At 33.8% G+C, this 17280-nt stretch overlaps 4 protein-coding genes across 7 annotated transcripts in view; 1 reads left to right on the top strand and 3 right to left on the bottom strand.

Annotated features, from left to right (window-relative positions):
• The window catches only part of LOC108744325 (RNA-binding protein Musashi homolog Rbp6), a 416279-nt gene extending 407317 nt beyond the window's left edge, over positions 1–8962 (bottom strand). Inside the window, exon 1 of one of the 3 annotated variants that reach the window (XM_025976307.1) lies at positions 8760–8962. Coding sequence is in view for 2 of the 3 variants with exons in the window: in XM_025976305.1 (XP_025832090.1) it covers positions 2629–2696 (68 nt within the window). In the remaining variant the exon portion in view is untranslated. Of the gene's footprint in view, positions 1–2628; positions 5102–8759 lie in introns of those variants that run through there. The other 2 variants (XM_025976305.1, XM_025976306.1) reach the window with 2 other exon arrangements.
• Positions 8963–9749: 787 nt separating this feature from the next.
• On the bottom strand, positions 9750–11408 carry LOC108744324 (protein rogdi). The gene is made up of 7 exons (XM_025976301.1): positions 11172–11408; positions 11046–11117; positions 10861–10995; positions 10641–10798; positions 10333–10453; positions 10069–10278; positions 9750–9826 (listed from the first exon to the last, which is right to left on the bottom strand). The coding sequence occupies exons 1-7, from the start codon at positions 11205–11207 to the stop codon at positions 9758–9760; spliced, it is 801 nt and encodes a 266-aa protein (XP_025832086.1). The 5' UTR covers positions 11208–11408; the 3' UTR covers positions 9750–9757.
• Positions 11409–11492: 84 nt separating this feature from the next.
• On the top strand, positions 11493–14978 carry LOC108744390 (deoxynucleotidyltransferase terminal-interacting protein 1). Its single transcript, XM_018480126.1, has 6 exons — positions 11493–11890; positions 11947–12144; positions 12206–12415; positions 12609–12871; positions 12958–13156; positions 13212–14978. The coding sequence occupies exons 1-6, from the start codon at positions 11828–11830 to the stop codon at positions 13605–13607; spliced, it is 1329 nt and encodes a 442-aa protein (XP_018335628.1). The 5' UTR covers positions 11493–11827; the 3' UTR covers positions 13608–14978.
• LOC108744391 (isocitrate dehydrogenase [NADP] cytoplasmic) lies at positions 14871–16903 on the bottom strand. Of its 2 annotated transcripts, XM_018480128.2 has the most exons (3): positions 16795–16903; positions 15622–16658; positions 14871–15567 (listed from the first exon to the last, which is right to left on the bottom strand). In XM_018480128.2, the coding sequence occupies exons 2-3, from the start codon at positions 16560–16562 to the stop codon at positions 15282–15284; spliced, it is 1227 nt and encodes a 408-aa protein (XP_018335630.1). In that variant the 5' UTR covers positions 16563–16658; positions 16795–16903; the 3' UTR covers positions 14871–15281. The 2 variants fall into 2 exon arrangements, with proteins under 2 accessions (XP_018335630.1, XP_018335629.1); XM_018480127.2 differs by lacking the exon at positions 16795–16903 and having other exon boundaries at positions 15622–16770.
• Between the last annotated feature and the right edge of the window lie 377 nt (positions 16904–17280).

Here is a 17280-nt window from a genome sequence, read left to right as displayed (position 1 = left end):
TGCTAAAAAATGGATGTAAAGCGAAGCGATACGCATTCCGAACTGCATCGTGCGGCCCAGTTCAATAATGTAAAGGATACCATCCAAGTATAGTACCAGCCGACCCTGTCGCAATCGGTACATGTACTGTATGCTGATGACAACCAAAAGGTTCAAAATCGATATCCACACGTGGTAGTTTCCGTAAATTGTAGATCAAGAACTCAATAATTCTTTTAAAAAAAAATACACTTTTCAAATAATATTCATCTATCCGATTATTAGCAACAATTTTATAAGCTTTCAGTTAAATTATAGCGATAATAGTAATGTTGAACCAGGGTTTACAATATACATAAACACCAAGGCAGTAAAATTAACTGGTAGGTACATACTTCACATTTATTTGAATCATTGGCTAGCTATTCCATACGATATTTGAATAATTGCAGCAGTTTGAGTTTAAAATACACCTTACAAAAGTTAATTTAAGCGCCTTCCGGTTAAACTCGGCAAGTTTATCGTTGTTGCTACAGATACAAGAAGAATACCAGAAGGAAATTACACGTTTTAACAGTTCAGCTCGTTTTATGTAACTTGAATGGCATTAGATTTGTCCCCGACACGCTTAATACACATGCTATCGAAGTAAACCGTAAAACACTTAAACTACGTCAAACTAATTAGCTGGTGCCTACGAGTCAAACATGGAAATTGAAATCTTGAAAGGAAAACAAAAGAACTGATTTTATTGTCAAGAGTTATTACCTAACGTGTATAACTAAATATATATGAAATAAATAGATAAATAACATATTAATCAATTATTTAATTAATGGTAGAATGCTTTACTTGTTGAAACTCTATAGTCGATTAAAGAAAACGAAAGTAAAGTTTCAAAAAAATATATATTCATAGTTCACAAGATATCTTCACCTGAAGAAATCAATGTTTTAGTGTTTTTGAAACTTTACTTTCGTTTCATTTAATTAAATAACATATTGGTGGTGTTAACATTCTAAAGATTAGTGCTCACATAGGGAATAGGTAAAAATCTACCCCAAAGTTGCTAAATCCCGGTACACATTTGCTGCAAAAGTTATTGGCACGCTGCTTCATTTCATTCTGCGCAATTCTAATGCAAAATTTCAAGCAAATAAGGTGATAGGCTAAAGCGATAATTTCTCATTTGTAATCAATCGAGATGGTCGCACACGCAAGAAAGTTTTTTCTTCATAATTCATATAACGCAGCGGCAGGTGTGCACTCCTCAAGAGACAAGTAAGTGCTGCTAGGGTATCGTCGTCGTAGACGGATAAGATGCGCGTTTCACAAATATCTGCGTCCACCACGATACCCATCAATAACGACGTTGTCATCACATCTGAATCCATACGTAAGTTACTTTGCATTTATTCTTAATCGATTAAAAATGACGCAGCGTACCGATGACTTTTGCAGTAAGTGTGTACCGGGTCTATATCGTTTTTGAAGACGCAGGTACCTGTGATGCGATGATACCCTAGCAGTACTCACTAGACCCTTGAGGAGCGTACACTTGCCGCGCGTCGTATCTCTTTATCGAGATTGTGGAACACGATGCCTGATGTAAATGTAGCTGTCGAACTTTTCATCAACGAAGTAAAAACACACCCCGTAAGGCATGTTAATCATGGTGACTATAAAAACCAAATCAAAAAAAAAAATTGCTTCGGAAAACTTTTGCGAAACTATTATTAAGAACTTCAATAAAAAATCTAATACCTATTTCCTTTTGGTAATTTGACTTTTATTTTTTACATACGTATTTATAAACTAAGTATGAAAAAACAATTTTTTCTTAAATATTTGGACGCGTGTACGATCCATCCCGTTAGTGACAAATAAGGGACTGTCGTTTTGGCCTATCAGCGTGAAAGTACGCATTGGAACTTTGATAAGACGCAGATTGAAATGACGCAGCGTTTAAAGTAGCATAGGTAGGGACCTATCTGCATATGTATGTTCAATACAGTCATTGATAGAGTTCGTCAATGGATGTGTATCCAATGATTGATACCAAACAGACTCCAGTTCCTGTTAAAAAGCTTTTGGAAGTTCCTATTCCATTTTATCAAACTTAGAACGAAGTCAAAGTATTAAATAGCCAACAGCAAAACATGGGATAAAAAAAACACTAATAAAAAGAGATGTATTTTATTCATAGTACATATAGTAAATAGCGTTCAATTAAAACAAAACTGAAATCAATTATTAGTAACAGAGTTTTAATTGCATGTATTTTACAGTGTACGTCATTATTTATTATTTTCGCGAGTTTCGTAAAATTACATAAAAAAGTAGTATGCTGTATTATTAAAAATGTAGTAATACGAATCGCAACAACTTATAACAAGCAAACTATCACGAGAAAACGGATCAGTCATAAACATCAGCACGCATTCAAAAACACGTGCTAACATCACTAGTAGTACCACATCCACGACCAGCGAAACACATGCAAACAAACATCGTAACACCTCACACAGTCATGTGACAGTTTGTTCTGTTTTAATTGTCCGCTATTTGAAAGATTACTTCTTGGAAATCGTGAATCTTCACAACCAGCAGCAAAATTACTGAACAAGGGACGGAAAATAGAGAACCTACCCTGGATCGTTCGGTACCTCGGCGGGGGACCCTACGGCGACGATCTCTTGGCCCTGGGGATCCATCATAACCACAAACTTTGTATATATTTAACAGACTCAAAACTACGACTACACTAAACGGTAAGAGTACACCGGGAAATTCTATCTACGCCACGACGAACGTACTAACCGGACTGAGCCACGATACTGGCAAAAATTCGACAGCCGGATAGTTGCAGAACGACAGGTTCGTACGTACCCGCTTGTAATCGCATCGCTTCGCGTACGCAAGCGTTTAAGCGAGCCGGCATCGGCCGTGATTGGACGCAATCCGTTGGCCGCCAGTGCGGTGTGACGCAGTACGCTTCTGTTGCATAAAGCGCGTTATGCCATCCTTCTTCCGCTATTGCTCCAAGCGATATGCACACGTAATAAGCCGATGCAGACGAAACAAGGAAGGGAATCACCTTCGCTTGCAGCGGATATGTGGGCCACGGTGCCAAAGATGCCGGCGGAATAACGAAAGACACGATGGCAACATTTGACATCGCAGCACGCGGTAGCTATTGCATCAAATGACGTCATCACATATGCATGTTTTGTACACAGAGTACTCCACAAAAACTAACACCATAACTCAAAATCAGTTGTTGATCACAAAACTGAACTACCTAACGCACTAAAACTACGCACTTTGATCACAATGAAAGAACTTTTAATACTTTCTCATTCAGCCCTTGGTACAATTTTACATTTTGACTCCTAAAAATATCAACAGGCCGGGCAGGTGTCAGGTATGGTACCTGGGCACTAGTATCCTAGTTCAGCGAGTCACTCTATAGCCAAATCGCCAGATGTGCAACGTAAGCAGCCGAGGCCGATCACTGCGACCACCCCACGACGTTCGCTCTTAAACCCACAACCAATCTCACTAAAAGCGAGAAAAGTTTGGAGCTTAGTAAAAGATATGTGGCAGAGATTCGCGAATCTGGCCTCGGCCCTTGTACTAAAAGGGATTGGACCCTGAAGTAGCTCTGCCGCGGCATGAGTGTTAGGGATCAGGGGAAGGTGGCAATCCCATGAACTCGGAGTGACTACTAATGCCGGAGTGTAAGTACGTAATTCCACCGGGAGAAGGATTGGTAACAAGAACATCGAACCAGTGATGGAGACTGCTACTATTACGGGAGACCTGGGAGCCCTAGTGGGAAATCTTCCTGCCTGCCCAACCTAAGGTTGGACTTGTAGCGACAGTGGCTACATTCCGCATGCTGGGGAAGAGGAGTAGACACTTACGTATATCCGCTCGAGTACCAAGTCTGACAAGTCTGGTAGGAATTAGATAGGGCATTAGAGGGTTCTAAGGGGGTCTTGTTCCCCTCCTAGGAGGTAACTAACTTTCCAATTATGGAAAGGATGTGGATGTGCAGGTTTAGGAGGTCGGTGTCGGCATGGTACTTGGCACTAATATCCGAGATTAGCAGACACTCGATAGCCAGATCGCCAGGTGATCACTGCGAGCACACCACACAATGTTCATCCTTAAACCCCCAACCAATCCTACTAAATGTGAGAAACGTTCGGAGTCTTAGTAAAATATGTGTGGCAGTGGTTTACAAATGTTGTAACTAAAAGTGGCTTGACGCTGGAATAACTCCACCGACGTGAACGTCAAAACTCTGGAGATGGTGTCGATCCCTTGAAGTCAGTATGGCTCTTCAATGCCGGAGAGCAAATAATTCGACCGGAAAAGGGAGTCATCTCTTGAACATGATACTACGGAAGGCCTGGAAGCTTCAGTAGGAAATTTTCCTGCCTGCTCCAATGCTTTAGGTTAGACTCGTAATGACGGTGGTTACATCCGATTGAATACTGTCTGCTAAACCTGGTGCGGATTAGGTAAGTCCCGTCGTCATCATAGGGTTCTAGGGGGTCTTACTCGCCTCCTATGAGGAACTGGTAAGAGTAACTTCAGTCTCCGATATAAAATTGCGCATTCACCTTGCCCACTTTGAAGACAATGAATTATTACGGTGAACTAACTCAGGCGACACGAGTGTATAAGGTCAGGAAAAAATTGCGATTCCATGAATCCGGGATAGTCTACCAGTGCCGAATTGCAAGTAAGTCCACCGAGAAGGGGATTCGTCCCTCAAACATGAGGCCAGCGATGAAGATTGGTACTATGTGAGGCTTGGGAACCCCAATGGAAAATTTTCCTGTCTACTCCGCTGCCTGAGGATGGACTTTCATTAACGACATTGGTTACACCTCGTATGTTGGCAGAGAGGAAGAGGCACCTCGACGTATATCTGCTCGGATAGTAAGTCTGCTAAGCCCGATATGGATTACATACGTCCCACTCGCATCAGAGGTTCCTAGGTGAAATTGGTGGCGATGGCTCCGACCTCCGCGTGCTGATTGAGCGTATCTCAATCCTTCGCCCATGGAGATCGAGGTGGATAAACCGAAAGGTAGGAATCACAACGTTCATGTTTGCCGAACGGCTTCGTTTGATGCTACGTAAGCGCGTCTTTTTGCTATGCAATTTGTTCATTCGGTAAATAATAAAGCATAATTTCATTGCACATTGAATGTTATTTAATAAGATGTAATTTATTATGACTTATTAATTTTACTGTATGTATCACGTAAAATATTAAACGAATCTTTGAATTTTACGATCTTATTTCTAAAAATATATGCGTATAAACGTACGTACTATTTAATAATTGTCTTATTTATGAATGTCTTTAATATATGGCATTATTTCACAATCCTTACTCAATTACTGTTTTTAGACCTAGACCTAGCTTTCAATGCCGAATGCATATTAATGACAATGAAATATAACAAATGCTTAAGCAGGTATTCATTTCGAAATTTACTTACATAGAACTACTAGATTGGTGCTATCACCTTATCGTTGCTTTTCAGTTAAGTTTTGGGTAGCAGATGGTCTATGTAAGTCTGGTATGCAAAACTTTTAACGAAAAGAGTCGAGTTAGTTCAATGACAACATTTTCCTTTCATTTTGGTTCGAGTCAGGTAATCCCCCATTTTATTTCCACCCGCTTATTCGTCCATTTCTAGTCCATAAACAGATAGGGCGCGACAATAAACGGTTCGAAACGGAGTCCCGGTTAACCCAATGCGAATCCCGATTCAAATCAACTTGAAAACGGGAATTGGATGACTAAAGAGCTGGTCGATGACAGTCACTTTGTTAAGTGAAATATGGGCGAGAAATTTTATTCTTTTCGAACTGAAGCGATATTCCTTCCACCTTCTCCTCTTACCTTCCTATACCTCTCCAAGAGCAGGAGGAAGATTACTTCCATTTCGCGAATTACCCCGACAGGCGAGATATCTACTACTCAGCAATTTTATTACGTAATGGATAAAGGAACTGTTCAGGGGTTAAGTATTTACTTTGTTCTCGTTTCATCCGACTTTTATGATTAAAGCTTTAACAGAAACTACTGTTATTCTGTATAATGAAAAATTTTGTAACTTTTTTATCATAAAATCCAAGTGAATATACATAATTCAAAAACAAGGATTTATATGATCCTTAAAATTAATATTAACAATAATAATAGCACAGAAAAGTAAGCAAACAATTACTGTCATCCATTACTGAAATAATAATTGTTTGTTTCTTCTTTACTTTTCATTGAAAACAATATTTGGTATTTAAAAGTATGAATTACTATTGGAAAGAAGATTCCACAAAATATTTTTCAGGAAATCCTAAAATCCAGTTTTGTAGTCGTTTTATTAAACTCAGAGCCATCAACTGGACTGAGTTTGAGATCAAATAGTCATTAATTCTAACATCCTAACAAACACGACATCATTTTTGTTGCGAGATTTTGGACAAGAAACACACACATGCTCTTTAATAAATGCAATGAATGAACATTTTGAACTCATCAAATTCTTCAATTAGGGTTGAACACTTTTGTTTACTTTAGTTGCCGAAGACCAAAAATGGTCCTTATCAATGCTTTCTCCTTGGAGTTATTTATTTATTTATTTATCTATCTTATAAGGCGAATATATTATACAGATCTGGTACACGCTCATAAATTGTGCTGGGCTGTCTTCGCCAGAAAGAAACAACCTTCGAAATCTGCTGCTTACTTTATTATTTAAATGACTACGATTTTTTCGTATCATTAGGAGACGGTGGTGTGGTTTTATCGGTATATGAACGTCGTATTTTACAGACGACTCGAAAGTGATCATAAAGTGATTCGCTTTGTCATTCTGGCGTTGGGTAATGGCTCCGGAAGTTACGACGAAAGAAAACGAGCTTTCGTCTTTTCGTCCAAGTAAGCTAAAACACGAAAATCTAACGGCCCCGTTGCCTCTAAATTTTGTCGAGTTATGGCGGTACGAACAAAATAATATACATACGTATGTATGTTTTTACAATGCAACGGATTTACGTTTAAAACGTAATCAAAATTTATTGTTGCGTACCTACTGCAAAATGAGAAATCGTATAATTCAGTTCTTTAAATGTATCAACAGATTTCAATGAGGATTATCGTTTTGAGGGATCTGAAAACTTAGTAAAACCACAGCTACAGACTTTATGCCCTCGCTCGTTTCCTGAGAATGCCAAACACATTAGTTGGCGAAACGTCGAATGAACTCCATCGGTATTCTCATCGAAAAAAAAAACAACCCTATAAGCTGATTCAAGATTTTGTTCAGGGATTTTTCGTTACAAATAAAAATTTTGATAAAACTTTAGTTTAATATATTTTCTTAACAAGCAGGCCCCTCTTTTCCATTGGGCACTCTGGGCAAGTGCCCAGGGGCCCACGATCAACGGAGGCCCCCTATATATTTCCTGCCAGATCCACCCGCCAACCAAAAACCGATAATTATTTTAAGAAAATTAATTAATAATTGCTGTTAGAATGTTTACTTGCATAATCGCTTTTGCATGCTATAAACGCGAGCATACCTAAATTAAAGTAGAAATACCTTACTTCCCATAAGTGATATCCCAAGCGTGCATCTAAAACAGCGATTGAGCTTATACAAGGACACTAGTTATTGTTGACATTGTTTTTCGCTTGATAACTCCAAATCCCGAGACAAAGTTGCAAAGAATTTGCTGCTATGAAGATGTTAACGAGAAAGAGTTAGAAATAGAATGTCTATTTTTGGCAAACTAATAGTATTCCAGAAGTTTTGATAAAAAACCGAGTTGGAAACACATTTCCAAATGTAGAAATTGCATTGAGAATCTTTTTAAACATGATGGTAACTAACTGTAATGGCGAACGCTCCTTCTTTAAACGGAAAAGAATAAAAAATAAGTTAAGACGAACAATGCTTCAAGAAAGATTGATCAGTCCATAGAATGGTATATCTCAAAGACAAAGAGTTTGAACAACTAGTTGACGATTTTGCATATCTGAAAACTAGAAGGGTGCCTTTTCAAAAAGCCTTAAGTACCAACCTGAGAATGATATTAGAGTTACTTTTTCGAGTCATATTACAATTATCTATTCATTTATGTGAATGTAAAGAAATAAATAACAAACCAAAATAATTCTCTGTCAAAGCTGTAGGGGCCCCGGTAGGCTTATGTGCCCAGGGCCTCAAATAGGTAATAAGACGGCCCTGTTAACAAGTACTTAAAGCGGCACTTAGGAATTTTTAAATATGTGAATTATCCTGATTATTTCTACCCATTTTACTAACGAGGAACGAGTAAATAAAATTGTCTAAAAAATTACGTAAATATGACTCGGTCCTAGCCATTTTCTTTCAAACAGAAAAGACTAGTAAAGTTTAACCAAACAAAAACAATTATTATTATTCAGATTTTAAATCCAAATTTCTACGATTTTCCCTTCAATGATCTCACAACCACACGGACACCATTTGACGTTTATTACGGAAACTATTAATGTTTAGTTAAGCCTTTTTTAGTTTCTAAATTCATAAAGTATAAAACCAATATATTAGACATATTCTGTGTAGGTACGAATGTTTATATGTACAATACATTCCCACACCATGAAACCATAAACGCTGTTAATAATATTTAAAAGATAAGTTATGGTAATAATGAAAAGTGATGTTATGATTTAATTATTTTTTATCCAAAAGAATGTATCTTACCTTTCGGGCTTGTTGGGAAAAGTATCATATATCTTGTTAACAAAAACTATGTAGTGACCACTCACGCTTTAAAATTTGAATAACTTTTTTATGAAATCGCTAATTATAGGAAAGAAATTTCAAGAAATAGTTTTACATAAAATTGTTCATTGATAACAAACACTGAAAATTATAAAAATAGCCGAATATAATTATAATTACGATTTTTAGAAATGTTTCCAGGCGCCATGCTTAATGTCAACGACGAAATAGGCCCACTTTTAAGACCGATAGTTTTAATATTTACCAACTTAAATGGGTTCCTATCCACAATGTTATATTTCCCTAATATTTTATTTATTCAAATTGCGATCATTTTTAACCTAGCTTACCAACTCTGTTACATTTTCCTAATATTTTATTTACTCAAATTGCGATCATTTTTCAATTTTACTTTGGAAAAATTAATACATTCTATCTTTTAAGAATACACAGCATTTAAAACAATAACGTCACATTTTAAAACTCGAAGTTAAAATCTAATAGCGAACCTGCAGTTTGTGATATCCCTAATCAACTAACACTATTTTTTGTACAACAAATATAAAATATAAAGGAACGGCAATAATATTTGTTTCATTATTTTCCTAGTATTTTCACTTTCACTTTCACTTCTAAAATTAATCAAAGTAATTTATAAAAGTATTTTCAGCCAATAATGTTTACTTGCAACGCTAAAATTAAACAAATATGTTCAAAAATTATATTGATATTGATTAAACTAATAATTATAATGTTTTTTATACATCAATTTCATTTTATACTAAACACCACAATATTTATATACTTTTTTATTTATTAATACTGTATTAAACAATACACATGTAAATAACTGGAATAACTATAAATTTTAGGTTTAATATAAATGTAAACAACTTCAAAAGTTTAAAACTGCATGATATAAAGCTGTATATGACTTAATTATAGAAGAATAAATAAAAGTTCTTATTCTTTACTAGTTAAGTATTTGAAGGGCTTGGGGGTCGAGATCCAACTGTAAAATCTTTGTACTGAGAAAATACACAAATCTAAAAAGAAAAAAAGCAATTTAAAATTTTATTACAATTATAACGAATCTGAATAATTAAATATTTGTAATAAAAGAAACTGGTTACTTAAAATAAATTTACATAAATCATCTACAATTAAAATCGCAGTTCACACCGGTTGTTTCAGATTAACTAAAATTATACAATTAATACATATTGCTCAAACTAAAAGTGAATGTAAACGTTAAAAACGTGCAAATGTGTATAGTAATACAAAGTACCTTATCCTTAAGCTGCTGACATAATTGCAAACCAACAGTGAACAGTACAAGTACTTCATTTAACCAAGGAACTGAACATTCTGCTTGAACAGAGTCAAACTTCATTTTTCCATGATTATCACTCAATTGATATACAGCAAAAATCAACTTATGACTTTGTAAATAGAAACTTATAGCCAGATCTTCTGACAGATTAGGTGACAACGATTTCTAAAATAAAATATATTCCAAAAAAAATAAATTATTTTGCTACTAGGTAACTACCATATTTCTACTTTTAATTAAATCATCAATTGCTTTCTTCTTTGGAACTATAAGACTTGTACGACCCCTCTGCAAACTGCCCAATATATTGCCCAAAATGTGTAGCACTTCATCTGAAGATCTGAAATTTGTGGAAACAGTAACATTTGTAATATTTATTTAATCATTATAAAATTCAGTGGGATTTAAACTGTTTTACATATTATGAGACAGTATCAAAAGATAGTATCTATCATTTGAATTGACCTAATGTACAATGAGAATAAAATTGAAGGTACAGCAAACAAGATGAAATATTAGTTGCTCACTTGAATCTATAACTTTTTCCTACATCATCTATATGGTATATTGCCTGTTGCAAATGATTTGCAGCATCTTGAATTTGTTGCAACTTCCATGGATATTCATTTTGAATTTTTGTGCGAACAACATTTGATTGTGACCTTTGAACTTTAAAACTTATTTCCTAAAAGTACAACATCCACTGATACTACTATTACAGGGAAATGCCTCATTTTGTTTCCTTACTGCATGGGTAATGCTATCTCCAGTGAGGGTGATAACACACTTTAATTGATCAGGGGGTACTGAGAGAACAAATTTATCCTGTTTACTAGAATTGTCATGTCCATATAACTGAACTGGAAACCTTCTAGCACATTCCTGCAAAATTAAATTAGGTTTCTGGAAGACAAACAAAAGATCTTACCTACAACAAGTATTTCATGTATTTGATCAAGAGCAGTATGAACTTCTTGATGAAGCACCCATTCGAATTCTTTTTGCTGTAATTATACACATCATTAAATGAGTTTCATGCGAAAATTACCGAATTTTACCAAGTTTAGAGCTTCTTGATTTTCACAATCTGCCATTTTATAAAAATGTACGATAATACACTTGAAATATACTGTGCACTTGAAAGACTACTAACACCACTTAATAAATTTAACAATAAGTAGCTAAAAAACTGTCTTGCATTGGACTATTTATTTATTAACTTAATAAATATGACCTTATACTGTTGCATAACCTAAAATATTGACAGTACATTGACAAGTCGAATGTGGAATGTGAAAATAAAAAATAAAAGTTGAATTTGAGGTCTATCCTGCCATCTAATTGTATTTTAAGAGAATTAACTAGTGAGGTGGGTGATGATCACGATAAACAGTACCTACGTCAAAACTACATGTCAAATAGAAATAAAGAGAAATAAATTAAGACTCAGAAAAAGAAAAGTTATTACTACAACTTGCTGCTAGTTATCCATAATTAAGTATTATATAATTAAAAAAGAGAAGCAAGAAGGACGCCAAGTCAGGAATTGCAACTGCAAGCTTTGAAGAATATCTATAACCTATCAAAACTAAAACATTTTACTTGTTACATCTTATTTAGTGTAATAAGGGAGTTTTTTTAAAGATTTAAGAAAGAGGAAGTGATGATTATATTTCGTTTACCTCTGGGATAATTATCCTCTTGTAAATTAAAAATGATTCCACCACTTGCTCCTGGACAATCTTCTGAGGAACAGCAAAGTGATATGGTTGGATGGGTAAATAATTTCGTATTTAAATAAATATTATGAGTTTAACATTGTCCCCTTTTTAGCAAAATACCTTTAACATGCGGCAAGTAACTCTTATGAATATTGCCACTTCTCATTTAGGATCCAGAAATGGTAACAGGCTAAACTTTTTAAGAACTGGTTGTATAAAAAGTTCTGCTAAATCCTTAGATATTTTACGAAGGAATTTACAAAAAGCCATAAACAAAGATATTGATAATGTCATAAAAAAGTATTTGGATGTATGTCCTCTTTGTAGTATACAATGGCCACAATAATTCTATTGTATAAAAATTATTTTAGAAGTTCTTTCAACCTGCCATAAGTAACATTAAAATGAATTTAGGAAATGACAGTGTAGATGATGAGTTAGTTAAAAATGTATGTAGGACAATGCTAGATGAAGCCAAGGCAATGTACAGTTCAGCTTCAGTTTTTTCACGTGATAGTTCACCATATGATTGCAGTGATTCTGATGCAGGCAGCTTAACAGAGCTTAAAAATTGTAGTTTGGTAAGCTTAAATAATTTGCTAATATATTTAAACATATTTTTATTAATTTAAGCTCTTTTGCACCATTATTTCCCTTTTTCCATGTTTTTAATTTTTCTGCATTTAACAGTCTGCTCAGTATAAATCATCCCATTGTTTGTTTATTTCATTATTGCCTCACTATTACTTTTTTAATATAATTGTATTATTCAAGAGCCCATTTTCATTCAAAAGAAAAGAGTCTGATACAGAATCAGAAGCAAGCTCAACCCACTATACAAAAAGGTGTAAAACAAGAGTGACAAAATTCACTGAATCTCCTCTGCTTAAGCAAGCCATTAAACGAGATACAATTAAATGGACTGCAGACCGCATTAATGAAAATACACTATTTATTATGGGTGCCAGAGCAAATAAAGTTCTAGGATTTGGACAAACACGTGGACGGTTATACATTAAACATCCTGATCTCATTAGGTAATGTTTAATATCATTTCCAGTTAAAAGGACATAGTAATTTTATATATATATTATTTAATAATCACAAATAAATAATTACATAGGTATCAGGGTGACCAGGAAGATAAAGATTGGCTTTCTTCTAAAAATTTAATGCCACCAAGTGGTGGAAAAGCTTATGTAATGCTCTTTGAAGATATACAAGAGTTGACTGCCAGAGATGAATACAGGAACAGCCCCAATGTTCAACTGCACGAACTAAAAGGATTTGAGGCTCCACACTTTATGCTACAGAAAATAAAGGTAGGTAATATTACGACCTCTATAAACAACACTTATAATATTTCTTTTTATTCAGGCATTTCTTAATCAGCTTCAATTTCAAAAAATGCAAAATCAGGCGAACTACGAACTACTTGAGCTTCAAACAAATCATTGCCTCACACCTCTAAATAATCCTATTGATTCCGCTCCATCGACCCCGTCTGATACTCTGCAAATGTTGGAACTACAAACTGTTAACGGTCATGTGACAAAACATGTTGAAACAGGAAGTTTTATTCAGATTCCTGATATTAGTCCGGAATCTAATGCTTCATTTTTATCTGTTTCCCTTTCCCAAAGTCCATTGCAGTCGGTTAATGTGGGTTCGAATGTCCTCGTTAACGTTATTAATTCAAACGATATCAGTAACAGCATGGTGGTCACATCAACTATGTCCAATCATAACTCAGAAAATTCGCAAGGCTTTTAACAGTCCATTTTTTTTTAAGTTAAAGTGTTTAGGTGAATATTAGCAGCTATTTTTTATCCTGCTGACACTTAAATTAATCACCAAAATTAATTATAAAAATAAAATAATTGGCTGCTTGTAAATTAGTGCAATTTTCAGTATAATATTTTACGGATAATTCTAAACAGTTCTAAATTCCTTAAAAATTTGGGATTTAGATCTTGAAGGGTAATTAATTCATACTCTGTCTATGGCTATTTTGGCCACAAATATTAACAAGAGCCCTGGTTAAAATTAAAATTTAATCCGTAATGGTTATTTTGGATTTTTCTGTTTATTAGAACTGAGTAACAACTAATAACATTGTATATTCCCTTTTTGTTTATAAGAGTACTACTCTGTTGGAATTATAAATGTTGATAACTGTCTATATGTCTATGTTGTAAATAAAGATTATGTATATACAATACCCTATTGCAAATCACATATCAGAATATTGTGATGCAGACTGCTGAAATTTTAAAACATTTTGCGAAACCTACTGTCTCAATTTTCTCATATAACATCAAAAGATATCAAATGTTTAAAATTATAATAAAATTGTAATTGCTATTTTTTTCAGCATTGAGAATTTAATATTAATTAATTCGTTTTATACTTTGCCTCAGCAGTCTGTTCACTTACCAGACAATAGAAGAAATTGCATTTCAATATGGTCAATAAATTAATTGGCCAAAGTGTATGTAAATAGCAAATATTTTCACATTAGTTGGATATCTAAATGATATTGGGTTGTTTCAAATATTGCTTAAAAGTGTAATATGTTTTTATTGTGATTAAAACATTAACGTACTTAAATTTAGAAAAAACAGTTTCTTGCAAAACTATTTTATTTATTTTGCAATATACTGGTTTGTGTTATTCAGTGTAAAATCCACTCTATGTAAATAGCATATTATTAAACAACGTAATTCACGTTTGTGATGTCGATTTTCTAGTCATTTTCTTTCTCGAATGTCAATTTAGAAAAAGTAGTTTTTTGTAAAAAAAAAGTTTTATAAAATGGTTACTGTAATCAAATGAAGAAAATAAATAGTGTTAATTATATATTTTTGTTATCACTTGCCAGTTCTGTATAACTTTCATTACTGGTTAAACTATTGACCTTTTAGTGCAATACCTGCATAAAACTATTAATAGTTTATGTTATTGGCTCAAAAAAAACCTATTAATTTAAGTAATCCGTTAAATTGTCATTTATAACATGATTCAGAGAAAATAAAGTTACTTCTACATGTATATTTTATAAAAAGTATGCAATTACATTCCTTCACCCTCATTCTCTATACACATATTTCAAATCAAACACCAATTTACAATTAATAAAAAAAAGGCACATATTAATACATTGATACGTCTTTATAATACCCCTCAGACTTTAATAAATTTGCATAAAGACTCCAACCAAAATTTAAATAGAAATGCTACTGTTCAAGGTCTAGAGAGTTCATAAAAACAATAGGTTTTATGAATTACCTTTGATTATCAAATTTTGATTTGAATCCTCAAGAAAATTATAAAGTAAATGCAATTAATAATGTAATATATCCAAAAGCACCTAAGTACAAACAACAAAGTTTTAGAGCTGACTCTGCAAATATTTATGTTTTAATGTCATACTAACATCAAACACATTTATTTTTGGAGTTTTTTTTGAAGATTTTCAGCCAATTTATTAATAAAATCGAACGTTTCGTAATAATCAGACCTTTGAACATTATTCATTCCCTTAATACAAATCGCAAGATCTTTGGTCATAATACCAGATTCTATAGTTTCAACACAAACATCTTCAAGGGTTTTAGAGAATCTTTCTAAGTCTCCATTGTTATCTAACTTTGCTCGGTGTAGGAGACCTTGAGTCCAAGCAAAAATTGAGGCAATTGGATTTGTTGAAGTTTCTTGACCTTTTTGGTATAATCTATTAAGAATTTAAATTATTATTAATAACAGACTAAATTTTTATTATTTTTACCTATAATGACGGGTTACTGTTCCATGTGCTGCTTCAGATTCAATGGTCTTTCCATCAGGGCAAATAAGTACTGAAGTCATTAATCCCAAAGAACCATAGCCCTGTGCTACAGAATCAGATTGAACATCTCCATCATAATTCTTACATGCCCACACAAAACCTCCCTCTGATTTCATTGCATAAGCAACCATATCATCAATCAATCTATGTTCATACCAAATGCCTTTGGCTTCATACTGTGATTTATACTGTTTGTCATAGATTTCTTGGAATATATCCTTAAAACGTCCATCATACTTTTTGAGAATGGTATTTTTTGTACTTAAATACAAAGGATAACCTCGATTTAATGCATATTTCAAAGAAGAATGGGCAAAGTCAATGATAGATTCATCAGTATTATACATTCCCATTGCCACTCCAGGACCCTTATATTCATGAACGGTGTACTTAACTGATTCTCCAGAGGAAGGAGTATAAATTAATTCCAATTTACCTGGACCAGGTACGACAAAGTCAGTGGCTTTATATTGATCAGCATGAGCATGACGGCCAATGATAATAGGTTTAATCCAGCCAGTAACTAAACGGGGAATGTTTTTGCAAATAATCGCTTCTCGAAATACAGTTCCTCCCAAAATGTTCCTAATAGTTCCATTAGGAGATTTCCACATCTGTTTTAGCTTAAATTCTTCAACTCTCTTTTCATCTGGGGTTATGGTGGCACACTTTATACCCACATTGTATTTTTTTATGGCTTCAGCACACTCAACAGTGACTCGATCTTCTGTTTTATCTCTGTTCTCTATTCCCAAATCAAAGGTATGAAGTTCAATACTCAAAAACGGAAGAATCAATTTTTCCTTTATAGAATCCCATATAATTCTGGTCATTTCATCTCCCAAGATATCAACAACTGGGCCTGCTCTAATTTTACTCATTTTATTTTTTTTTTAAGGTTACTCCTATGTTCTACAAGACTTTTAGGGATGTACAACTAGCTATTTAGCAAAGCTAAAGGCAGAACAATTGTGAAACTAAAAATGACAAAAAATATAGTTTTAGTTTAATCTTTATCACTAACGAAAGCACGACGTTAATCGCATAAATTAACTTTCTCTTCTAAATGAAATTTCAAATTAATAATCAAAATGGAAAAATTAAACTTTGTACCTTAAAATCACTATCACAGCACACACACCAAGACCTGTTTACATTAACAATCTAATTATCTAATGATCAAAGTTCAAGATTTATTATTATTATCAGTTGACAGTGGTTGTTTACATCCTTCTAGTGAAGGACAACCGCAAGGATTACTTCTCATAGTAGTACTTGTGCAGATAAAAATATTTATTAATTTATGAAAAATTAAGATAATACGGGGAAAATCGAAATTATATTTTTATATTATTAAATTAAAGATTATGAGCATTTCAAGTAATTGTAGTGCTATTGATGACTGTTCAGGTAACGTCAGGTAATACTTGTACTGAGCTGTTGTACTCACGAGCCGCCGCTGTTGTAAAGTTTATTTCTATTTTTATTTTTTTATTAAAATATTTTACATATAAATTAAAAAGAATACTATAATAAAAGCCAATGATAAAAATCACTCTGTTTATGAAAATTACTTGTCACAGTCTTCATCACTATCAA

This window comes from Agrilus planipennis, unplaced genomic scaffold (assembly GCF_000699045.2).
Source record: "Agrilus planipennis isolate EAB-ADULT unplaced genomic scaffold, Apla_2.0 scaffold17, whole genome shotgun sequence".
Classification (NCBI taxonomy): Eukaryota; Metazoa; Arthropoda; class Insecta; order Coleoptera; family Buprestidae; genus Agrilus; species Agrilus planipennis.
Note: the sequence above shows the minus strand (reverse complement) of the source record. Positions and strands in the feature narration are given on the sequence as shown.